The sequence below is a fragment of the Symphodus melops genome (genome assembly GCF_947650265.1).
Source record: "Symphodus melops genome assembly, chromosome: 12".
In the NCBI taxonomy this organism is placed as follows: domain Eukaryota; kingdom Metazoa; phylum Chordata; class Actinopteri; order Labriformes; family Labridae; genus Symphodus; species Symphodus melops.
In genome coordinates this window covers 9,165,875-9,192,376 of record NC_136702.1, presented here as the reverse complement: position 1 = coordinate 9,192,376, position 26,502 = coordinate 9,165,875, and the positions used below count along the sequence as shown (strand labels likewise).

At 40.7% G+C, this 26,502-nt stretch overlaps 1 protein-coding gene across 2 annotated transcripts; it reads right to left on the bottom strand.

Moving 5' to 3' along the window:
* Positions 1 to 10,409: 10,409 nt before the first annotated feature.
* LOC306832339 (protocadherin-17-like) lies at positions 10,410 to 24,296 on the bottom strand. Of its 2 annotated transcripts, none has more exons than XM_079356941.1 (4): positions 20,612 to 24,296; positions 19,404 to 19,462; positions 19,085 to 19,254; positions 10,410 to 12,419 (listed from the first exon to the last, which is right to left on the bottom strand). In XM_079356941.1, the coding sequence occupies exons 1-4, from the start codon at positions 23,078 to 23,080 to the stop codon at positions 11,842 to 11,844; spliced, it is 3,276 nt and encodes a 1,091-aa protein (XP_079213067.1). In that variant the 5' UTR covers positions 23,081 to 24,296; the 3' UTR covers positions 10,410 to 11,841. The 2 variants fall into 2 exon arrangements, with proteins under 2 accessions (XP_079213067.1, XP_079213068.1); XM_079356942.1 differs by having other exon boundaries at positions 20,807 to 24,296.
* Positions 24,297 to 26,502: the final 2,206 nt, after the last annotated feature.

Below are 26,502 nucleotides of genomic sequence, written 5' to 3'. Positions count from 1 at the left end.
AACTTTCCATTCTGGTTTCATAAACCCCTTTTGGCACAGGTTTAAGGCACTCCTGCATTGTCTTCACTGCTGAAACCACAAGTTTACTTCCACTTCTATTATACAGCCTTTATGATCGATTCACTCAATTCCAAACGACACACTCCTCCTCCACAGCATCAATCTGGAGACAATGAATCTATTTCTCTTGATGATTTCTTGTCATGGTCATATAAATGTCCTGATGAAAAGTTGCTCTCCATGTTTGCCTCAGCAAGTAGTTGTCATTCAGTAGTCATTCATGTAAAACACTTTCTATTCTCCCAATACCATTTTCTTCTGAATATATAGTCAAACACTTTCTTCTGAATGTGGTCCTCCTGCACATCCGCTGGGTTTGGGGATCTAAAAATGCCCGCCACTAAACATAACGGATAAATAGAATAATTCAGTTAGAAGTTGTCTCGAAAGTCAGATAATTTATTCTCCTTTTGTTTCAGTCTGTTTAGACTGTCTCTCCACAAGGGGTATGCAAACCAAATGAAGTTTGGGCCTTATTCCTCACAGAACAACATCATTAAAGATGTAGCTTCATATTGTATGTGAAATGTAGACCGGAGCTGGTTCTATGTGAGGACTGTGAGAAAGCTGCAAGAGTGGTGAGTGAGGTGGTGTGGGTGGACGAGAGGATGAATTAGGTGTGGGGGAAGGTGTTATGTGTATTATTTTGCATATTTGTTTGTCAGGTGTATTAACATAATTGTGTTGTTCTGTGTAAATGGAATGAAAAGCCCAAAGCTGATCACAAAAGAACATTTTTATGTCATCCTGCAGCTCTAAACTTGAATTTCTTTCAAGTCGATGTTATGATAATAGTTCAGATTCACTATGATTCTGCACGACACTGTTTGTCAAAAGATACAAGGTTATTACAGTCGTTTTTTTTTTCTTCCACTGAAATGGCCAATTTCCCCTTGCACTGCAGAGCTGATTCCTATCAGTTTTCAGCCTGAGACGATGAAGTAAGGCAAGAGTTTCTAGGATCACAGCGCAATCAGAGCTATCTGCAGACTGATAGTTTTGAATGCCGACAAAATAATTGCTCTTTTATTTCCTTTTTGGGAAGAGTAAGTGATCAAGTATTAGTGGAGAGTGCATGGCTAAATTGAGCAGAGTCTATTGGATGGAAAAAAAAAACATTTTTTTTTACAAGTTCTCATAGAAAAAGAGACTCTGTGTATTGTGGAGCTGAGGCCAGTAGAACAAAGGCTGGCGTTGAAAAAAAGGTTGAGACTTGTGCGCTCTATGCAAAACCGCCTTAAGATAAAGTTCTTACAGTGTGTGTCAGAAGTCAGTACTGAAACTCCTACATTCTGTAAGGGTCTTCTATGCTTCCTTTTATTTCCTCCAGCTGGAGAAAAACAGCTCTATCCTGAAAAAAGGAGATATTGCAGTCCCTACAAGTCCTTTCTTCTGCTATATTTTAAAGATGACACTCAATTCAGGTGTCACTTCCAACCATTGTCACTTTGTGCCAAGTTTACTTTTAGCCCTATTATTCCACCACTGCGGTTTTTCTCTCTCCTTCACTTACTATTCCTGTGCTTCACATTCTCTCTTGACCTCATGACGAGTTTCAATCAAGGTCAAAGAGAAGTATTTATGAGAAAAGGGAAGGAAGAAAATGCAACAAGGTAGCACTTTAGGGTATTCACATCCAGCTCTAATCTCCTTTCTCAAGATGACGGAGGAAAAGGATCACACATGACGGAAAAGTCTTTATAATGGATTGAAAAAAGAAAAAAGAAAAGAAAAAGATGACGAGAGCCCACGCAATCACTCCACCCTCTGGTGCAAGAACTAAATCCCCAAAGGAAACTCCTCATAAACATTCAGTTTGTTCAAGGCTGCTCAAAATGTGTTCAGCCTCTCATTTATTGTACCTCGGGTGCATATCCAGTGCAGCGCTGTGGTAGCATGTCGACCAATCAAAAAATCCTGGAAACAGGTTTGCTGCCTCTGCCATGGTTGTCATGATTTCCAACCCCTTTTGCCTCCCGGTTTAATTTAATATAGATAAATTATACATTAAATCAAGTGAATATTAATTTAATTTGATTTGGGTTTAATCAGTGACATGATTTGTTTGTTTGGATCAGCAGGGAGGTCCATAGAGCAGCTGGATTGTGTGGATTTGAACGTCATGCCGGATGGTTACGTTTCATATCCCTCACTAAAGGGAGAAAAAATAAGGGATCAAGGGAATGTAAATGCTCCCTCACCTCATCTAAGCCAGAATGAAACTCCACTCTGGCTGCCATTTTCAGCCACACATGTGGAGTTTTCAGGAAAGGGAAGAGTGAAAAGAACACATTTGCCTTCATAAATTGCATGAAATCCTGCCAGGGATTTGGTGATAAGGATTCTGGGCTTGGAGTGAGCCACACAGTCTGTCAGGGAGGCTTTGGGTTGATGCCGTTAAAACGTGTTTTATCTGCAGTTAAATAAATGACTTTGAGGAGGTAGACGTCTTACAGAGGTTATTACAGTCAGAACAATTAGTCTCATAGTGTGTGTGTGTTTTTTTTTTTCTTTCTGGGTCAGATGCTGCGTCCTTGTTGCAGACAGGCCGCAATGAGAATTGAAATGAGAGTGGATTGGACAGGCGGCATTGCATCAGAGTCTAATGTGGAGTCTACAGTCTGTGCCAGTTAAAGTATGCAGGTGAAACGGAGATGCACTTCATTTAAGTTTAGCTGCCTCTGTTTTTGCTTTGCTCAGGCTTTAGGTAAACAGAAAACAGACCTCACATGATCCTGCTTTGGAAGCCTGACAGCGTAGTTATTTTCCCGAAAATGAATATTTGCAAAACTTAATTGAAGAATGTTGCGTTTTACAGTGACAAATTCTGGGGAGGAGAGCAGGCAGATGGACAAGAAGCAGCGCTGTCAGAGATGGATCTCACTGTAGTGGCGCAGCTCTGGGGTCAATATTGCAAACAGTGTTTCGTCTCCAACACAAACAGTTTTGATCCTAGGGCTCCCGCTGATCCAAACATTTACTCACCCAGATTTACTTGCAGTTATTGCCTGAAAAGACAAAGTAGGCCTTTGCCCAGCAGAGTGTGGAGGCTGTTAAAAGATGTGTAGGAATGATTGATAGCTTAGCATTGACATGATTGTGTGTCAACCAGCTTTTTGATCATGGTTTACTGCTTTCATTCGATGCCCCTGCCGACATGTATTTAGCTTTCAGGTCAAATCTGAGACCTTTCTAACCTGTAATCAGCCTAGATGTATCGCCATGCAAAGGCTGTGGCTTCTGACTTTAATTATGGACTTTTATTATCATTGTGGGATGAACAGAGAGGTCACGGAATCTTTGCAAATTGGCCCTTGCAGTCGCTGCTTTGTTCTCAGCTTAAACTAATGTACTTCATGAGGTTACAGGGAGCAAAGCATCTTTCAATCTCACATTTGACAATTATCTGCATGCGCTCAACAGCTCAACAGCCGGTACGGTTTCAAGTTGTTAAAAAAAAGGGGCCTGCAATGAGCAGAGAACCCAGAATGAAAGGATGATTATCGTCCATTTATAGATGTATCCAAAGGCCCACAAGCCTTTACAGTACATAAAATAAACTCATCCTTCCTCATCATTTTAGCTTGGCTTTCAGGAGGTACAGTGACGATGAACAGGATTGAAGAGAGATATAATACCACTGCATGCAATTAGATTCAGACCCAAGCAAGGGCTGAAAATGGATGATTTCCCAGGGGGTTGTGCTAATCCACTCAAGAGCCATGGCACCTTGTCACGGACTTCTTTAAACAAATCATATTTTTATCTTGGCGTGAGGTCATGCTATTTACATGCATATCTGTCGCTGCCAAAATTATTAGAGTTGGCATTAGTTCTTAAAACATTATCGACGGTTCTGGGAGGAAATGTACCTTAGCCAGGCATTTATAATGGATCCATTGCACATCTATAAATGCACTGTGATTCAGAACAACAGCACCATGGGACATCTGTGTCAAGTCGGTTGGTTTCTAAATTGTATTGTAGTTGATGAATTTGTTTTTTGAGGCGGCGTCATCAAGCAGCTGCTGGGGAAATGAAAACACTCATACACACTTGTACATAAATTCAAGTGTTTGCATTTGCCATGAACCCCATAATGACACTTAGGGTGTGTTAAAAGAGCTGATAAATTGGCGTGCAAGCTATCGATGGATATGTGTATTGAAATGTCAGTCCTTTCTCACACATTTAGACTTCTGGGTTAATGTATAGAGCTGCTGTTACAGCGTCTATAGACAAAACTCTCATTATGAGGCTAAGAGGCTTGGCTTGCTGTGATATTTACCCGTCTCTCTCAGCTTTATGGTTAACCTACTTTTCCTCATTCAAAGAAGGAAGGAGGGAGGGGGGTAGTGGGGTGTAGCTGGCAGCTGTTTTCATACTTTTATGCCAACAGACTGATCTATCTGTAGGGGGAAAACCAGGATAGGCGGATAAAGATATTCTCTTAACTGCTTTATTCATGATGACAGTGCTTCTCATTTGAAGGGGGTATCAAAGTTTCATGAAAACAGTTTAACCTATGTACCCACACCAAGATTAAAGATGATCTGCGGAGAAAGGAAGGGAGTCAGAATTTTCCAGTCTACCAGTTGATACAACCAGTGAACCTGAAACGCCTATTGCTGTTTCATACCTTTTCTGATTTGTAACCAGCAGATGTCCATTTCAACCTCCTTTTAAGTCGTAGCGAGACACATTCAACATTTATTGACCGGTCTGTGTAATGCAATGATACAAACTGTGGCTTAGTCATCCCTGGCTACCTTAATAAACATTCTTGTTGAAGCGTCTCAATGCAGCAGAGACTGTAGCACGTCAGTCGGATGGATAAATCAATATGTAGCATGTTTAAACAAAAAAGAAAACATCAAAATAGCCAATTACTGCAGAACACTGCACTGCTGCAGAAAGCTGTTTGTTTTAGAAAAGAGTGTTAAAGACAGTGGAAGAAACAGGAACTCAGGAGTAATTTGAGTTTCAGAGCTAATTTAGAAGTTGGAAACGTAATAACAACGGACAGATCAATATCATGAATTATTAGTGTGTATTTACCTGTAACAGTACTGACATATCTACAGAGTGTCTGTGTTTAACATCTAATATGAGACAAACTTAAACCAGCTGTGTATGAGTTTTTAAATGTCTGTGACAGAGTGTTAATAATACACATTTTTATGTCATGCAAAAACAAATCAGAGCCTATGTTTCTACTTCTCTGATACAATTTTTGCCTGGGAGTTTATTTCAGAGAATACCGTGCATAGATATTCAGCAGAGGATAAGAGCAAAGTAAAAAGATGAAAAGGAAAGTGTTCACTGAGGAGATGAACATGGCACTCAACCACGCTGCCGTTACAGCAGGTATTACTTGATGGGGCTTTGTACTGGTTCATAATGTAAAAATAATGTTGGCCTTACTTGAGAGCTAAAGCTTGTTGACAGTCAATTATTATGAAGGCTAAACATTTCAAGGAAACCATACAGGGTCAAAAATAAACTTCCCCAGATGTCGGAATGGTACTACAAGCTCCTCCTACAGAGGAGTTGCAGATCATAGTGCCAGAAGTTTACATTACACATTAACAGCTTTTTTGGAAAGAAAAATACCACACCACATTGGTCCATATGTGGTAACAACAGAGAGAGAGAGAGAGAGAGAGAGAGAGAGAGAGAGAGAGAGAGAGAGAGAGAGAGAGAGAGAGAGAAAGAGAGAGAGAGAAAGAGAGCTTTAAATCGTCTTATGTCATGTTTTGTATGCACATCTGTCTGTATACAGTATACTTACATGGTACATTCAGTAAGGCTCTGTGCAGACATTTCCACTTATTTTAGTGCAGCAGACCTCTGTTGTGTGGACCTTTTCTGGAAATTATGTGAGGTCCTCAAACTGGGTGTACTAATATTCATAAAGGTGTAAATTGACTGACCCTAACAGGTGCAATAAAACTGACAGCAGAAAGAGAGAGATGTCAGCTGAGCACTCGTCTGCACACACCCACACAGTCCTCAGGCGGGCTTTAATCAGCCAGAATGTGAAAGTGAAAACACCTGGGTGGACCAGGGCTGGATAAGCACTTTAAAGTCAGTAGAACTGCTGCAAACTCTGAAATTTCAGAAAAACAACTTTATCATTTTCTGGCATATTTCCTGTCTTGTGGGTTCTGGCAACATTTGTCACAAGGACGAAAAAAATGAATCAAAATCTTAGATCTAAGATATTTGAGAGTTTCTGAGTGCAAAGTAGAGAGTGTCTGAAAAGTCACAACTGCAGAACGACAATGATGAGTAACTAAAAAAAAACACAAACCCCTGTGAACTGTAATATTATAGATCTACTTATAATAGACATCTCTGCAAGTTGATTTGGATAATTAATTTAGTTTGATGGCTTCATATAAAAACCCTGACTTATACTGAAAAAGTCTGCCAACAAAGGCTGTGTTATTATCATCACAATAAACCCACAGTTAATGTTTATGAAATCTCTCTTTTAATGCAATACAAAATGTTACGCTTAACATTCAGCTGCGCCCAATACACAAGCTTTCTTACACTCTTACCTTTTACTCTCCCTGCACAGCATGGAACAGCTGAACAGTCTGGAGGCCTGTTGTGTCTGAAAAGCCCAAGGATGGTGCAAGACACCTAATCGGCCATCCTATTCAACATCTACCGTTTTTGTCAGACAGACAGGTCTCACACAACACCAACCTGTGTATTGACTCGATAAACTGTCTATTGATTCTCAAACGCTGGCCCTGTTTCTATACTCCCTGTCTCCTGCTGCATGCTTTCTTTCTGTCTCACCTTTAAATATTCCGTCTTATTTGTGACGGCAGACAAAAACACTTAAAGGGTGAAGCTTTTTCGATGCAGGACTTTTGAGCATGTGACAGAGCGCATTAGCTTTTCCTCTTTATGCAGATATTGGCCCACTTTGTCACTAAAAAGGCATGCAGAGGACTATTTTTGCTCAATTCAAAGTGTGGAAAGTGTGTCATGACCCAGTAACACATAGTGAAACCTGTGTGAAGTCCTGCCGGATCAGTCCCTCATGCTATATCCCTCTCCTGGCGTGAAACATCAATCCTGATTGACAGATTGACGTGCATTTGAACTGTTCCCGGAGGAGAATGCCATAAGTAACACCTTTTTAACAAGCACTCAAAATAAAACGCCTGTGTAGTCTGGAATTTTTCTGTCAGACGGGGTCAATAAAAGGAGTGTTAATTCCTGTGGGTCTGAATAAAAACTAAATGCAGTCAGCGGTGTCACACGGCTCTGCAAAAAGGGGTAGAACAATGTTTAAAGGACAGTGTTTTTGCTAAAGGCTCCCAGACTGCCCTGTCAAGTCTGTCTACAGGCACAAAGGAAAAATAAATTCTGAATGTGCCGTTGCCACAACACATGAATATCTTGCAGCGCTTCTTGGAATCCAAATTAAGGAAATCATTACCAAATAGTGAAAGATGGCATTTAGATTTATTTCGCTGTCGCTGTGCTCGGTAGAAATTTAACAACACATTAATCAGTTTGTATTTTCAGAAGGTTTTTTTCAGCTCTGTTCTTTGACCAATGTGCCTCTGCTTTTGTCATATAGCAGCTCAATTGACCTTGTGAAGAGAAAAAGGGGCCTTCCAGCCTTCCAACAAAAGGCAAGATTAAAACCTACAACAAAGACGTACCCTATTGCATGAAGGCTTCATTTCTGTTCAACACAAAGCTTTGTATTTCTGTTATTGCAGTAACGTAAAAGCGTGTTGGTAACATCAGCCATGGTGAGTAGAATAGGCTTATATCTTGTTACAAGCGTATTTGCTTCTAAAATCAGTTAAACCAATGTAGCGTACAACCTGGCTATCCAAGCGTCATCCCTATTTATAAAACTATTAAAAAAACAGTTCAGTTCTATCTATCTATCTATCTATCTATCTATCTATCTATCTATCTATCTATCTATCTATCTATCTATCTATCTATCTATCTATCTATCTATCTATCTATCTATCTATCTATCTATCTATCTATCTATCTATCTATCTATCTATCTATCTATCTATCTATCTATCCATCATTCCATCATTCCATCCATCCATCCATCCATCCATCCATCCATCCATCCATCCCTATATTACAAGGAAGCTTGAAGCCCATTATGCTAACATGCAGACATGACATTTTGTTGTATCGGAGGCATTTCATTCAGTGGACAAATATTCCTGCTGCCACTACTAAACCATTTCAGTCTTAAGAATGTCGGTCAAAAATTACTTTACAAATCAAACTCAGTGTTTCAATACAGAGGGTCACAAATCAGATTTTCTTGATAAGGCTCCTCTGTTCATTTAAAAACCTGTTTTAAAATGTGATTTTCCCTTATTTTGTTGTTTAACTTCTCTATGTGTTTTTCTGATAGGACAAAGGTAAACATGAAAATATGTAAAAGAAAAAATAAAATAAATAAATAGTCCTGAAAGTGTAAAGGCATTTGGATCACTGAATAACTTTAAGCAACATCTTAAGTGGGGAACACACAATTCTGACACAAGGAGGCCCTATGTCTATCTGGAACACTTTAAACTATTCCATTTAAAATGAATGAAAGAGTTAATGAATAACTGAACAAATTAAGTTGCACAGTATATTTTACAAAGTGATTCTTAAAGTGTCACCTCTTTAACATTAAACTCAGAGGCATCACACTAACATACCTAATTGGGTGCTGTTTAAGCTTTTAATGTGCAAGTTTGTTTTCTGTTCGTAAAACAAATATGCAAATAAACCTAGAAGCCGCATTTTAATATTGCTGCCCTTAAGGCATGCATTCTGTGTTCAATGACATTGCTCGGTTCAAATGAAAACTGCACTCTCAATATTGTTTGTGTGTTGTGTTCACTATTGTTTCCCCACCAACAGTTCTCAGCCAAGTGGAACCATCTCTTATAGCGTTTGGTGGAGGTGGAAGACAAGCTCTTAATCGGCTGTGTTATTGAATTAAAAGCTTAAGTACTCAGGGTGAGCATGTCAATTTTTCACAACTGAATGGTACACTGCTCATTCCATTTTCATCTGAATAGATCATTTGTGTATGTAAAATGTAGAAGAATGGAGGTATTACACAGATCAGTTTCATTGTCAGTAATTCCCTTTCAGTAGGACTGTAATCATTTGAGAGACAAGTCATATTCATCTAACACTGCATGCTAGTTCTTAATCTGCATTCAGTTCCCCTCCACAACATTGCACTTTTTCGTCAAGCAGCAGTACAGTAGTCGTGTTAATTTAGACTGGGTTTGCATCAAAGCGAATTTTGCATTATAATTGCAGAAGTTTAACCTGTTTAACATCGCTGAGATAGAAAACAATGATACAGTGTTAAAAAAAAAATGGCGGAGTAAGTGTCGCAGCAAATGGTTCAACCCTTCTCTACTTGACATTCTGCTCACCTGTCTTCATCCCCCGTGTTCTGAAACCCTGGGACTGATACAGATAAAATGATGTGATGTTTCTGTCTGTATTTCAATGGGATGAGTTGCTGTGACCCACGCAATCTCCCTCTCAAAGAGTATTTCAACTTATGCAGATGAGCTCATCAGAGCTGCCTGCTGAGATGAGACATCTAGGTCTGGAATTGTGTCAATACCAGCACCAAAACAAATGCAAATCAAAATCCAAATTAATGTGTTTTCCCCGAGGAGAAACGGAGTCGTACTTATAGTCAGCTCTCAGTAGATGACAGGATTCTGTTATCCAGTGTGCATGAAAAACAAGGCGTTCTCAAACCGCTCACCGAGCTGGGGTACAAAAGTCAGTATCTCCAGATGGGAAAAAAACTAAACTAAACTAAGCAAAAAAGAACAGGAGACTTTCTTTTTTTGATTGTTTTACAGAGGAAAAACAGAAAGCATTTCTACATTTTCAAGATACCATAGTTTAGTGATCTATCTCTGTAAACATACACCCATGTTTATACTTAATCTTTTCTCATAGACAATGTCAAGCAGATGTCGCAGACAGGCATTGAGATTTTCTGAAATAGAACTATTATGGTCACAGCAACATTTGTGTCCCCATCTTCAGCTTGAACGGAGAAGAAGCAGCCTTTTTTCAATAAAAAAAAGGGATAATGCTTGGAAAAAATACATTAGAATAGATGTATTGCAGCAGCTAAGGCTGTATTAACATCTCTGGACCTCGGCCTTCTGTCCTTGCACCTACCCTTTCTGCATTTGAATGAACAGCAAACACCGCACAGTGCATCTAAAGTGGAGATTTGCACATACACTTCAGCAAATCTCATCAGGACTTAAGAAAATGATGTACATTTTTGCCCCAGGTATATCCTTATATAAAACACAAATGTCTCCTAACCTTGAAATCTCTTCAACAAAGATACAGTATTTTTTGCATCCGTTATATTATTCCCTTTCTAGCATTTATTTGCGATAACCTTTAATGCACTGTTTGTTCAATTATTTGCTGCTCCACTGACCCACTTCCCCCCCCACAGGGATCATTAAAATTTCATTTGAACTAATCAAAAAATTCATCGGCCAAAGTCTTTGCTTGTTGCAGCTGAATGTTGACTTCCTTTCTTGTTCTTTTCTTGTCGTTTGTCGGACACATTCATAAATATGCTACAGTCACAAGTCGATGTTAGCTGACAGACGCTTTGATGACTTTGATTTGAGGATGAGCATGAGTTATTTATAATATATATGTAAGCATTGAGCAGAAAAAGTCACCTCGTGTTGGGTGCACTAACACACAGTGCCTGATTTTATTGGAGTTTTAAATAGAAATAACTGTGTAAAATGTGGATTGTGACTTGTTTCTGAAGTTCCCCGAAGTAGGATCTAGACTACTGCTAGATAACATGTGCTGATACACAGTTTACAGCTAACGTTGGCACATACGATGAGTTGCTATTGGCTTTTGTCATCAACACGTATAAAGCACCTTGTAGACATTAATGCACTTCTCTCACATAAACATATGACAGCTTTAGCTGCAGTTGTCACCACTCAAAAATAATTGCCTTCCATGAGCACAGTGTATACAAATTTAATAAAATACACAACAAATACAGTAGCTCACATTCACGTGTAAGCTCAGCTTATTTTCACATAAACTGCAGAGAGGACGACAATAAAATTACAAATACATTCTTAAAAAAAACAGTTTTCAGAGGGACCTGCAATGGTTTTATGAAAAGGGACATTCCCTGTTGCACCACCATTAACAGTTCATAAGACACTTCACTTTTTGTATTTAACGTCACTGATATGTATTTCAGTTGCTTGTGATATTCAAAGAGATGTTCCTTATACACTAAATGGGGACAGAGAGCTTCACTGTACAAAAGCAGACGGGACTCATAGCTTAACAGTAGCAATTTCTTCAACAGCCTCACAAAATTGGAGCTTGAAATGTGTAAACTACAGACATCTAAATTGACAAGTACAGTACACCATGGAAACACTTGAAGTCAGGTAAGCATTGATTTCCCCCCCCCCCACCCCAAAACCTTCACAGCAGTCAAGGACACATATTTCACCGAAACACAACAAGTCACAAACTGAAAATAAAAACAAAACAAAAACAAAAACAAAACAAAAACAAAATAAAAAAACAGACAAAGCAGATGGTTTTTGGTTATACAATGCGTGTCTGAAATACCTCTCTGGGTGAAAAGAAACGACCTCCTGGTCATTAATCTGTGATATCATCATCACACCTCTGGCAGGTGAGAGTAAGCAGGGATCATGTGACCTGTCAATTGCCAGATTCCCGTGGGTCGAGGGCACAATCTGACCCCCCACACTCCTGGCTGATGACGGAGCTGTGAATGAGACTGCTTGACAGGGACTTAGGCCTGAGCTCACAGGTCAGGTAGGAGGGCTCCTCCAATTCAGTGTGCAGCGGGGAGCACTGACCATCTGGAGGGCCGTAGGCACTGCTGTCTGAGCCCCCCTCCCTCTCCTCTTTGAACTCTTGGCTGGCCAAGTCCAGGGGCAAACTACTCTTGGTGGGACTACTGGATGCAGATGGACTCTCCTGTAGCGGTGGGCTCAGCGCACGCTGCGATTTTAAGTAAGGTTTGACATTGGCCACGAGGATTGTACTGTCCCGCTGCTCCTTTCCAAACGTGCTGAGGGTTTTTCTGCTGCTGCAGCTGATGGTGCCATAAATCTCTGTCTCTACCATGGCATCCATTCCCACAGGGATGAAAAGGTTGGTACGATTATCGGCGCTGTCTGCTTGGCTTCCTACCCGTAACTTTGGCATCCAGCATCTGTCAGAGTGTCCCAGTGCACGACATTCATCGGTGCAGTGGACTGATTTGTCTTGCTCTGCAAAAAACAGTTAGACATTTGTTATTGGACGCTGCTAGGGTAAGAATGAACAGCCGAGAAAAGAATGACATTTGAGGGATAAGCATGAATAATGAAACACTTTAACAAACAAAACGTTCAAGAAGTATTCCTCAAAATCTGACAAACTGATATATGTTCTTAAGTACGATTCACTAAAATCTTCAAGACCAAATCATAACCAGCTGCTCTTTCTCTCTTTGTACAATGCAATTTCAAAGAACACCACACAAACACATACACAGCAACACTGTTGATTTTGCTTTCTGCTGTTCAACATATAGAGCTGATGAGTAATTAATCCTATCTATGAAATGAAACTGTTCCCTTCTGCCAACCTCAATAACCTGTGTAGGTGGTTCGTCGAAAACATCATGTGGTGCAGAGGAAGTGATGTGTTTTTCATTTCCATTTCTAGCAGTAGCACTTGGGTGGAACACACAGGGAAACATCTGTGGAATTTGCATGTCATTGTCGTCCCTTTTTTGATTACAAAACTATTGTTGCCTTGTTGCTAAGGCTGACAACTTTACTTTTTCATATTTCTTAGATACATGTGTGTCCATTTAGGATATGTCAAACGTCGAAACACAACTATATCAATGCATCTAAAAAGTTAGGAATCAAGGTGCTGTTGAATTCTGGAACCACAATCAGCAGCACAAATAATCATAACTTTGACCTTTAGTCATTTTTCTAATCACTCTGAAGCACACACTTTGGTGTGCCCTTAGCTGCTTATTTACATTTGCGGTTCATTTTGCATTCCACATTTCATTTGTGGGTATATGTTGTGACCTGCCCTTGCCACAACAGGACCTTGTTTACTGTAATCAATGGCCTGCTGTTTCTCCTCACAGAAACACACTTTCTTTTTGAGATGTGGAAACATCAGAGAGCGAAACATGACTTAAAGGCAGGGAATGTAATTTTCAAAAACTAGCATGATTTTGAAAGTAACATTCTCTTCATGCTCTCGTCTTCACCCACCCCCTGCCGTCTGTACTCCCTCAAAAGCCACGCCCCTCACTTACATGCACTAGCACCATTGGTCCAAAAACGAAGTCAAGTGCAGACATTGGTTGACGTGTTTACAATGTGGTGGATGGCAGATTTTTTCGTTTCTTTTTTTTATAACATATGAATGATTAATTACTGTCTTGACCGAAAGACAATTTCAAATTGAGTCTTAAAAAGAGTATCTGGAGGAAATTATTGACTCTGCCTTCAAAAGAATATGCTTCTTTAAACGAAATCTAGATATTCTTATCCAGCTTATCGTATTGAAAATGTTGAGCCCTTATTGTGTACGTCATCTGATGCAGTAAGAAACCTGCATCCTTTTCTTTTCAACAGCATATTGTTGACCGACGGAGGTCACTGATTATTTCATGACTCAATCTGCATTTTTGTCAGTTGATGTTGAACACCGAGCCAAACGCCACAGGACTGAACAACGTGCGAGCGAGCGTGTATTAGCGTCACTCTCAAAAAGTGGAGCAATGCATAAGTATCTATCTTTACACCCTTACTCAGTCTTTTACATTTCACACCACATCCACCCTGGACATGAAGTAAGCACACAGGGAGCGACACATAGAATGGGCCAATTTCCATGGTGTTATGATGCAGAAGGTTTCCTTTTTTTTCATGTAGCCATTACACTCCGCTAACAAAATTAATTTGACACTGATGCATGCAGTGTATTTTGCATGCAGTGGCATGAAGGGAAATGTCAAACATGTCCTTATAAATTGGGGGTAAATGACAGTTTTCCTTCATTATTCATGTTATACATGAAAGCCAAGCAGCAATGTCATTTGTTAAAGTATAAATTTAATCTTCCTGATGTTCTGACAACTGATTTAACTTTAATATAACAAATGTGTTTTCCTTGCTGCCACTGCCTCGGGGTCCTAATGTAATCCTTTGCAATAGAAATATAAACACATGGAAATAAGGCTCCCAGAATGAGGCAGAATCTGGCAATTGTTTTGACAAAAGTCCCCAAATTGAAGAAATGAAAGCCAACACACAAATCGTTTACCACGACAGGAGCATAATTCAATGACAATCTCACATCTCAAGACAATCATCCTCTTCTGTCAGCCAAAAACTCCAACCAAAACATTAAACCTGTTGTCGCTCTGTATTTCATCCAATCACAACATGGAATTAAACTCAGCTAATCAACTTTCATAACTTTGGTCTATTAATAAGGCTTCTCTATTTGCTCACAAGCCATTCAGTGATATCAAAGAGTGACTAGCTGTGAATGAGGCACTTGATCTCGTTTTGAAACTTGGCCCTGATGAGGATGAGAATATTAGCCTGGAACAAGGGGAAGCTCCACAAGACGTGATTCTTTCCTAGAAGAGGAGGGGAGAGCCTCCTGTTCAAAGGAACAGAACCTTCTTCAGCACTCACCAGCCTCGGCAAGTTTGCTGGAGGATGCTGGAATCCAAGGGGGAGGTGAAAAGAAAAGAAAGGAAAAAAAAACAAGATACCGTCTCTGTTCCTCAGCCCCACAGACATTTGAAAGAGTACAACCACACAAGCAAGGCATTTGCAAAGTACACGGCGCCGCTATCACACACTGCTGCTCGAATCCATGAACACCCACCAAAACACCCACACACACACACACACACACACACACACACACACACACACATTCCTACTTACATGAAATGGAAGTGTTAATTATTTCTTGACTGGATGCAGAGATAACACGTTCACAGTGCTGTTCATTTTGTATCCCAACTGTTGCAGATTTAATAAAGAATTCTCACATTAAAGGCAGAGAAGTAGGACTTTCTTTAAAAACAATTGATTCGCACAAAAATACAAAAAATCCCTCACAATCAGTTCTGACCGTTGAAAAGTACAACTTTACAACTCCATACCTACATTCTGGGTGGCAAACTTTGGGACCAAAGCCGGGTGTGAGGACAGGCCTCTATAAAAACATAACAACTATGTGCCAGATCGTTAGCATGTGTCCAAGAGGAAGCTAATGATGTTACTGAGGAGGTGCCAACTTTTTGCAAAACAACTACATTTCTTCTTTTTTTTTTTTTTTTTACAAAACTGGCAAAATAAATAAAAAAATCATTCAGTAATCAGCTCAGCATCTGTGCTCCAAGTCATTTCTTTCTCTTCATCTAGAGTTCTTGCTCAGTTTTAGTTTGAAACACGTATCTCTTCACAGCATGGCACTTCTTTTAAGTATTCTGTATAAATATACATTTTTTTATTTGACTTGTTTTTAATTGAATATCCTCCTTATTTGCATTTTTATTGGATCATTTGTAAACCTCAGATATTTAATTTTGTAATTTGTGCCAGTCATTTTTTTAATAATGCTTATATTTGTTATATCAGCTTTATTTTTACGTCACACTATTGACCAGGTTTCCAATGAAAAAGAGGTTAATTTTATATTTCTATTCTGTTTGTAACACACTCTTGGTTTGATGTTTGAAAACTAAACAAGACCACATATTTTATCTTTCATGCTCTTAATGAGGTCAGTCTAGGTGCTACGTGCCCAACAACAAACATGAGTTTTAAGAATTTAAATCTGTTGAAGTTGAAGCAGTAACATCATTTTTAATTAACTGATTTACCATCAAACTCAGCACTTTGTTTTTTTTTTCTGACTCATCACCTGTGTCAATGTCCACAGAGGTTTACACAGGACACTTAAAGCTTGATTTCTGACACAAATTTCATTTCTTAGCTTTAGACTTTTACATTCCTCACCTGTCATATCGTATATTGTGTGCACTACTAATGTTACATTCAAAGTACAAACTGTTCTAGTGCTTTCTTTTCTCTGACTCAGATCAAGAAAAAAATAACACATTTGAGTTCAACATGCATTTTACATCAAAAGGCAAAACTAAATGATGGATCTGATATGGCAAAAAAAAAAAAAAAACCTGACACAGATCTTGTGTATTATATGTTCTATAAGCTTTGCTGTATCTACCCCCAAAGATTTCAGTTTTGGCTTGTAAATTTTTGTTACCATGTCTTTCTACTGGCGCGTTACAGGAAAGTATTTTCTGAGACAAGGATAAACGAGGCCAGAACAATAAGCATAAGCAGGGAGATCCTGAATTCATTTCCATGGTACCTTTTACTGGGAGAAGCTAGCGGATGACGCTAATGCAAAGGGATGTATGTGCTTAGAAGGTTCAGAGAAAACACAGAATGGTATTTTTGTCATTGTCCTTTATCTCTTGGTATGAATCCAAAGCAATTTAAGGATCATGTCTGCATGGTTTTTTTTGTAACGTTCAAGACTTAAAGCTGACAAAAAAGGCTTTTTTTCCCCCTTTTCTCTCACAATCACACCTTGATCATAAAAACTACAGTATTTCTGCAATGAGTAAGACACTATATGACCAGTTAGAATCACATAAAGATACATTGCTATAAGTCGCTTTATAATTGAAATATTATTTAAAAAATCAAGATGCATGGGGAGGTGTATGAGGAAGTAAGGGTGCTTTCATCTACTGGGTCTGTCCGTTTCAACACTGAATAAAAACTGCTAAATAATAGCTCTAACGTTACAGTTATACAATGGCTATTATATAGCCCACCGCATTTACATAGTCTCATAATAGAATCATGACAAAGTGACAAAGTAGCAGGGATCTTATGGTCATCTGTGAATGGGACAATAATGTGTTCTCAAAAAAACAAAGAGACTGCCTGCCCATTATAAATAGAATCAGAGAAAGCCTAGCAACATACCCGTCGTGCATCTGGTGTCTGTGAGAGCGAATAAATATTCAGTGCGCATGATAGTGGAAGCAGCACAGGTGCATATATTACCTGTATCAAAGCTGCCGAGAGACTAGAGGGATGGTAAAGGTAAAGACATAAAAGCATTACTACTTAACCCACAAGCTTTCTTGTTGGTGCATTCCGAACAGAAAATTCTGTGGTGGCTCCATTTTGGATAATATCCCTATCGTGTCAGAATCTGCAAAACACTGGCTTTGTTGTACAATAAATGTACCTGTGTGTGTGCGTGTGTGTGTGTGTGTGTGTGAGAGAGAGAAAGAGCGAGTGGGTTGGAGGGTGGTGTATTGTGTGATCAGGTCTAAGTCATTGTGCATAATGCAGATCTTTCATCTTGCAATGAGCAGACAGTGACACCATTTAAAGTTCAACTGACCAACCCCGGGAGAGAAAATCGTTACCATTAATTTTGCTATTTAACTTCATTTCCCACATGCAAACGTGAAAGGAATGAGACAAAAAAAAATTAATATTAAAAGCATGCCCTCACGTCTTTGCATTTCTGTTATCTTACGAATGCAGGTCTGTAAATTAACTGACATTCGTGTCAAGGCGAACGCCAGCAGTGCACGTGTAAATGTTCTGTCTTGCATGTACAAAACATTGACTTCAATATTCGTCCATTTGATTGGCCTTAGAACTTTCCTTGAATCAAATTCAAGAAATGTGCTGCGAAAGAAAAAAAAAAGTGATTGAATTTACACCTCCCACAGTGTCAAGTTTGGTCTGCCATAATTTCTCATAGCACACTGAGGCAAAAACACACACAGAGACACACAAAAGTGAGATGGATTGAGAGAGAGAGAGAGAGAGAGAGAGGGGAGAGAGAGAGAGATTCACACATCCTACTGGCAGACGTGAGTGTTTCCATCTCTGCCCTCCTGAGCATGCCTCAAACAAACAGTTCAGAGCGATGTAAATGGTGTGGAAAGTACTGCATAGGGACCTTATGACCAGAGACATTCTCCTCCAAACCTCACACAAAGACACAAGAAACATCACCACTCCACTCAAGTCCCCTATTGTCTTTGATCTAACAAGAGCGAGTTGCATTCATATTTTCAGTTGATGTCCACAACAGCTAAATATATCGGCTCCTAACAGGTCAGCCAGGTTGAACAGACTGACAATCATCTATGATTACACTCCTGGCAGCGCACATCGTTTCAGATTTGTGAAATAAAACTTAACATATCTATTTTCAGCTGTAAAGCAAAAGCTGCTCTGAAAACAGTGTAACCACGGCACAACCGATGATAACTGAGAAAACCTTTCCCAGCAAAAGGTGGAAACAGTCTGTCATGTTGAACCAGAAATACCTGTCATTTTGCACCGCAAGTGTCTATCATGCTTTTCTTGTCTCTGTCGTTTTATTCAAGACATGCATGCAGTGAATCTGTGTTCAAATAATGACGTGATCAAAAGAGACACAGACTGGGGTGCACTTTGCCATGCATATGAGTTTGTTTGATGGCAAAGTCAGACAGAAGATGTTTGAACATTTTACCTTCAGCCAATGGGCTCTTTTATCCTTTTAAACTACCATCTACCTTACACTCTGGTGAATTTATGTCATCTCTGCAGCACACAGCTCGGGCTGTCTGCAATGTAAAGCGTTGCAAAATAACACCACTTTCTTTTAATAACAGGGTGATTTAACATGCTCCATGTTTGTCTGTTTTTGCTGTCACTAAACGCTGCTGGACCTTTACTTGATACCAGTGAGCAGCGTGCATGTTTTCAATCCATGCGGTAGGAACAATGCGTGGTGCAAGAGTCAGATGTAGGCATCTTCACAATGTCATGAAAAGAGTGCATCCACTCACCCTGCTCAAAAGGCTGGCCATTAACTGCTGTTGCTTTCATCTTGAGGGCCTCCCTTGCAGACGTGTCGCAGTGTGAGCCTTTATTAGTATCCTGGTCACTATCAGCCTGGTCACTATCACCATGGCCACTGTCTCGGAGGCTTGCTCGTTCTGCATCCTTAAATGTTGAGCTGCAGCAGAATAGAAGGAAGGGGGGAAACATGACTTGCCATTACCTCTGCGTGAGCGCTCCTGTTTGATAGACACAGTCAGCTGCCTTGATACAAAGATGAAGAAGCTAAATGCACTGGTCAGGAAGCTTTTGGAGAGAAGCTCTTACCTTTGAACAAATGGCTGCCTGCTGCCAGCATAATTGGGTTCCGAGGGGAAATTTTCCGTCTAGAAAATGAAAGGAAAATTACATTTTGCATTGTTAAATTTGACATTCTATGTTCAACATTTAGCTTGAGTAACATGTGATTCAGGCAGGAAGAACAATGTTTCTTTTCTGGCTTTCAGACCTTTATAATAGCACCTGAAAGATTCCTACAGTACAAAAGCAAGAGATCACCTGCCAGTGATAACTGCATGATAAGAGCAAATCTCCATTGTGACCATATGCGCCTCCTTGGCAGGGCAAAGAAGAAAAGCATTAGCCACTGTCATCAGCATCCTTTTTCCCCTATCTTGAGAATAATGTGTGTTTGTGTTGATCACACCCACATACCCTTGTGACTGGTGACAGTGCCAGGCCTTGTCATCTGTGTTATCATCTCCAAATGAGACTGTCTGTGCGACTGTCCTATTTATTTACATCGTTTACAACAGATAATTCTGCCGTGTTAAACAGCACTACAAGCCCATGCTGTCAAATTAGCATGTTAGCTGGCGCGTGTATTATACCCTGCTATCTCTACAAGGCAAGGCTGGACCCTATTAATGGCCTTATCGTGCCAACTTTTGGATGCGGATGGGTGGATCTGGCCCATATTTGTGGAGAGCGAGAAATGCAATTGTGAGGTTATGCTGTGTGCATCTAGCTGTCTGGTGCACATTGGTTCAGTAATGTGATCGGACAAGCTGCTCAAACACCTGTCCAATCCCACATTTCAGGCAGGGTTTTGTTTTCACTCTATAGCAGTGGATCTGGCAGGGTCACAGCAGCCTTGTTCAAGACTCACACTGTTTGCATGTCTAACTGTGAGGACTTTCTCATTATGCACACCACCTGTACCATTTTGCAAAAAAGGAACACTTACTATGGAGCCTTTTCCAAGAGGTTTTTTAGTTTCTCAAATGCAGAAAGAAGCTAACACCATTAAAACAAATCAGGGCATTTTAATACCAAGTTCCCGTATCATGAAGATGATATTTCATAGTGTCATAACAGGGAAAGAAAAAGTGATAATGATTATGTCTGCCCACAGAGACAGACTTTCTCTTTTCAGTAGATTACTTTGCCTTTGTCAGATTTGTATGGTAAAGCAGCGGGCGCAGATAAGCCAGAATAAAGGGCAGATAGCGAATACAGTGCAGCATCCTCCTTACCTGTATCACTGACATCCTATTCGCTGGAGTGTCTGTGCTAAGCCCGGCAAAGCTGGAGTGGCAGCCTGCCCTGGGGACTGTCAGGCTGTTTGGGGTGGTTTTCAGGTACATGACCTCTGACCTGGGCAGCGTGAGTGGTAGAGGACTCTGGTAGTCAAAACATATTGGTGATGTGATGAGCGAAGGACTGCTCACCACGTTCATCCGGCTGGCAGAATCTCTCTCCTCCATCTCACTCTGCACCAGCATGATGTCACTCTTGTTGATCCTTTTCTTTTTGCCTTTCCCCACTGGAGGATTGGAGTACTCAGCCATGCGGCAGTTATAATTCCCAGCCTCCTTATCTTGATGCTTGGACTTGACAGCGATGGCGGTCATGACTGCTAAGAGCATGACAGAGATAATGCAGAGGGTAACTATGAGGGGCAGGGATACATCCCAGTGCTGCTGCTCCCCGCCCGTGCTGGAACCCCCTCCTGCTGCCGTCTCTGTGTTCGCCTTAATGATCAGCTTAGCCACGGCAGATAAGGGGGGCTTGCCATGGTCAGTTACCTTCACCACCAGCTCAACCACCGGGGCGACTTCCTCCCACAGAGCATGGGCAATTCTGACCTCCCCTCCCACTGGATCCATCTCAAACAGGTGTTCATCATTTCCTTCGGTGATCTCGTAGGTCAGGTGGCCACTTTCTCCGTGGTCATGGTCCACCGCTTTCACCGTGGCCACAATGTATCCAATACCTACGTTTCGAGGCACTGGGATTTCAGCTGTATCATTTAGCAGGATTGGTAAAATGATAACTGGGAGATTGTCGTTTACGTCAAGGACATTGACCCTGACTGTGGAAGTACTTTCCATGTGTGGAGATCCTCCGTCTTTAGCTAGAACTTTAAACTCAAAGGATTTCGTTTGCTCGTAATTAAAAGACCTTGAGGCATATATGGCTCCATTGGTTGGGTTAACAGAGACGTACGTGTATACTGAAACATCTCCGATATGTGATGGCAGAATGGAATAAGAAACTGTTCCATTTCGACCCACATCTGGGTCGTGGGCCAGAACTGAACCCAAATACTCCCCTGGTATGTTGTTCTCAGGCACCTGTAGCATGTACACTGTCTTTGTAAATCGTGGTGCATTGTCATTCTCATCCAAAATCTTCACAGTAAATGACTTAGTGTAGTTCAAAGAAGGGATCCCATTATCTCTGGCCACTATTGTAACATTGTACTCATCCTTCATTTCCCTGTCCAGAGGCCTGTCCGTGAGCAGAGTGTAGAAGTTATCGTTGCTTTCTTGCAGCCTGAAGGGAACATTTCCCAGCACCCTGCACTGAAGTTGACCATTTCGGCCAGAGTCTTTATCTGTCACTCTTACAAGTGCTATGACAGATTCGGGAGAAGCTGCCTCACTGATGGCTCCCTGCCGCACAGAAACAAAAGTTATTAACGGCGAGTTGTCATTTTTGTCAAGCACTTTTACAGTTATTTTACAGTGGCCTGGTATCGGGTTGGGCCCAAGATCTTTCGCCTGAACATCAAACTCTATGATTGGGTTCTCTTCAAAGTCAATTTCTCCCTGGACCTTGATGACGCCTGTATTGGGGTCAATAGAGAATAGATCCTGGATTCTCTCAGATGCATATCCAGTAAAGGAATATATCACTTGCCCATTGCTTCCCTCATCTTGATCGGTGGCGTTTAAATCTATGAGTACTTTACCTTGAGGTGAATTCTCCGCAATTTCAATCACATAGGAGGATTTTTCAAAAACTGGGCTGTTGTCATTTGAATCAGTCACTCTGACGTTGATTTGCATGGAGCCTGATCTTGGATACTCCCCTCCATCAATGGCTGTTAGAAGGAGTGTGTGATGGCTCTGATCCTCCCTATCCAGGGGTCTCTGTACCACCAGCTCTGGATATATAGTCCCATCACCCCTCACTTTTAAATCCAGAGAAAATGTGTTGTAATCATCTCTTGTGACCTGGTAGGTCTTAATCCCATTTTCTCCAGAATCTGAGTCATGTGCAATAGTAAGAGGGAAGCGAGTCCCAGCAGCTGCATTTTCAGAAATATCAATATTAACATGATCTGACGGAAAGCTGGGTGAGTTGTCATTTATGTCCTGTATTTCAATCTTGATCATACATATTTCCTTGTCATTGGCAAAAACCTCCATGGAGAGCTGACACTTTGGGTTGCGCCTGCATAACGTCTCCCTGTCAATCCTTTGTTTGGTGAAGATAAGTCCACTCTCCGGGTCAACATCCACCAGATGTGGTGCAGAATTCTCCAGCACTCTGAAGTTGGATTTCTTCCCTCTCTCCATAGTCCCATATCCGGCATCTTTTGCTATATTACCTATAACAGTGCCAGGTCCTTGCTCCTCCGGGACGGAATAATTGAGATTTTTCAATGTGAGGGCTTTAACCCACAGCAGTAAGAAAATGGGTACAGAGAGACGCATCCCTTCAACTGGATATGCGGTATGGCAGACTGAAAAAAAAAATCCTCGTTGACTTTCAACCTGTTGATTACGGCAAACCAAGAGGACTAAACCCACACCAAGCACGAGGTTGACGCTGATCCCTCACTAATTGGATATTAAATCGATTTGTGGATCCTTGTTGCCTTTTTAAAATCGGTATTTTCACCTATTTCACATGCCGTTCGGCTATGATGAACTCTTTCTGTAAACAAAGATGACCGCCCGACGACACCTTGTGCATGAATTAAACATCAAATTCAACATAGTGTACTAAAAATGCTTTGTTTTCCCTCACGGCGAGACTTAATGAATAATCGATGACTATAAAGTATTAATATTCCCTCCTGCATCCAAGGTTAAAGCGTTTGAATCTCTCTGGTGAAGGTTAGACCGGAGCTCACAAAAGCGCATTGCCCTCATGCGACATCTACACCTAGGCTACAGCAAATACTGACATGCCCGTTCAAAATGCAGCATTGTCCGCTGTTACCATTCACAATGCATTTACTTTTCCTCCTGTGCGGCACACTGTTGCATATGGGCTCTGCTCGTGCAGCACACTCAGCGTGCCCATGCCACAAAGTGGAATAAAAGCGGAATATAGAGCTGTTAATCCTGTCCAACCTTTTGTGTTCCCGTCATTCAAGAGCATCTATAACACGGCTGCGACTTTTGCCCGATGATTGTCCTATAATCAGTCCAGTAATCCCATAATCCAGTCCAATTGGACCCGTGCTCTTGCATCCTTCATTCGGACAATGCTCATCTGCACTGTCCCCGTGAACGTTGCCAAAAAATGCACACAAAAAAAAGAAGAAAAAAAGAAGAAGAAGGGTGGAAGATTTCAGATAATCAAAATTAATCGCTTCTTTTCCTGCGCTCAGTTCTCTCCGCGTCAACTGTTGAAACCTGCTCCCTTCGCAGTGAGATCTGACCGGAATCCTCGCGACGCCTTCCTAACAGACTCCAGTGTATTTCTTGGTGCATTTAACATAGTTTCTGATCGTCTTCCAGCAAATGAGTGAACAGTGACAGATCTTGCCTTGGGGGGGTTTTCTCCAATAGGTCTGGTAAGATCGCATGAAGAAGGGCTGTTCTAGTGCTACGTGATTCATTTACTGATGTGCGCGCACAGAGGCAGCAGCATCGGAGGGGGGAAACGTGCTGCTGCTGCTGCTGCTGCTGCTGGATGTTGCTCCTAATACATGTGGATGTGAACTAGGGATTATGAATAGATCGATGAAATGTGCTTGGCTGGGATGTAGTAGAAGCAGTGGGCATTTGACAAGTGGTCATTTTATAAGTGAGAAGTGGATTAGATGGATGAGAAATGTAAAATTAAAGGTGACACATTTCTTAAAGGTTAACTGTGTTCCCTCCCCTCAGAGAGGTGTGTTCAATGAGTATCAATGAAGCCTTTTGGATGTTCAGAACTAGAAAATTCTTATCAATAATTGAAAACAGTCCCACTTGCTTTCTCTCTTGTTCCTTTTTTATGATTTGTTTTAAGGAAATCCAGCCCCATAGATAAAATAAATAGACAGACTGTGGGTGTTTTCAGGATAATCTCCACAAAGGACATAAGAGAATTACTTGTGCTTGTGAAAAAAACAAGGCTTATTTCACAGCTCAAATATCACAGCTGTTGGTATAACCTGCCTTCTGCAGCTTTATAACACTTTCCTCCAATAGCCTATCCACATCAATCTCAAATCTCATATCGAAAAAGATGGACTGACATTTAGTTCACTCAGCATTTCAACAATATGACATTTGCATTTTTATTCTCTCTTGACCAGATCTCAGGAGCTGCGTGGCGATGCAGGTGCAGGGACGAGAGCGACTCAGAGAGGAAGCTGTGTCAACACCTGGGCCAGATCAGCACGACCCGGTTCCTCATTTAATTCCATGTTGCTGAGGATCTAAATCAACCTTGAGTTCTCCCCGAGTTCATTTCAATTGTCTGAAACATGGCTGCTTCCCTCCTCTGGGGAGCATCAACTTTGCCAGGCCAGGGTGCAGTCTGCATAAATTGGCCATTTCTGCAGGTAAGAGATAAGGACAACAAAGGGAAACTAATTATCATTCAGTCTATGTTAAAACCTCAGGAAAGGACCGCTATTGACAATTGTGTCTGCATTGTCACAGTCGTACCATTTAATATGATCTGAACTCTGAATGAGAGAGAGGCTCATATCCATATTAAATAGGCCACATCTCAATGTGTGGCTTCATCTGCCTTGTTTTTGTGGAAGCTGACAACTTTGTCATGGATAACTTTCTCTAATGAGACCATTGCTCCAGCATAGGAATGAACCACAGTCTTTGCTGCTTTGTTACTAGTAAAAGGCTCACCAATACATCAGTTGTTTCATGACGAATTGATTTTTACTTGAAAGCGCATTATTCTGCAGCAGTGAAATCATACCTGTTGTAATTCCACAGAGGCTGAAATGACAAATGGTGATCCATGCTTATTGAGAAATACGCACAATATCTTGGCATCGCTTTCAAGTGACTCGCCTTCCACTCCGCACACGGGCGTGATTAGAGGTGAGATTAAGTTGTTTATCATTCTGTTTTTGCGCCCTGTTGTTGGTCGCACCACACCTCAAGCTGCACAACAGAATACTGATGGTGGAGAGTGCGAATGGTGATCAACACAAGTTGTTGTATTTTTCAGCGGAGTAAATGCATGAGAGAACAAGTTGTGTTTGGACTGAATATCTCTATGGGACTTTGTGTAAACATGTTCTTTTCACACATAGAGGAACAGGTGCGGCAGGGTTTTTAAAAGACATTTTCTTAATCAGTCACAGAGAAAAATCTAAAACGGTTAAACAACAAACAGAAAACTGTTGGATTCTCTGAATAAACATAAATAAAGTCACTTAATTAACTATTCCTACAAAAACCATAAAAGACATTATTCTACAACCAAAAACACATATTGTTTTGGTTCTCATGTTCCACATCCATGGGTCTTCTACCTTGTTATAATGATCCTTTTTCCCAATGTCATCCCTGTGTCATGACTCCTCCAGCAGAGTAGCCAATTTAAAGGGTCACTTCAGTCACTTCACACAGGGTATTATTCAGAAATCCTCCACTGAAACTCTGTCACCCAGCCCAGAACAATAGAGGTAAATGGAATTTCAATTTTGGCTGTTTTGGTAATTGAAAAGAAACATAAAAAACCCCCCTCTCATTTTCAGAAATAATTTATCCTGGATGGTCCACATAGCAACATGTACCACTCTTTTCACCAGGAGCCTATGAGTGACAACACACAATGTATTCTACAGAGGCCATTTTCTCTTGCAAAGAAAAATCGTTTAAATAATTTCCACTGGTTAAAAAACCCTCTCTTTTCATGCACTCCGTGCATGTTGGCACACAGA

Bases quoted from the DNA above. Each gene is read 5' to 3' on its own strand.
- LOC306832339 (XM_079356941.1), bottom strand. From the start codon at position 23,080: ATGCGTCTCTCTGTACCCATTTTCTTACTGCTGTGGGTTAAAGCCCTC. The intron at 19,463-20,611 runs GTAAGGAGGATG...TTCATTTTCTAG, and splicing joins ATAGGATGTCAGTGATACAG to ACGGAAAATTTCCCCTCGGA. The intron at 12,420-19,084 runs GTGAGTGGATGC...TGTTTTTTGCAG, and splicing joins TGGCCAGCCTTTTGAGCAGG to AGCAAGACAAATCAGTCCAC.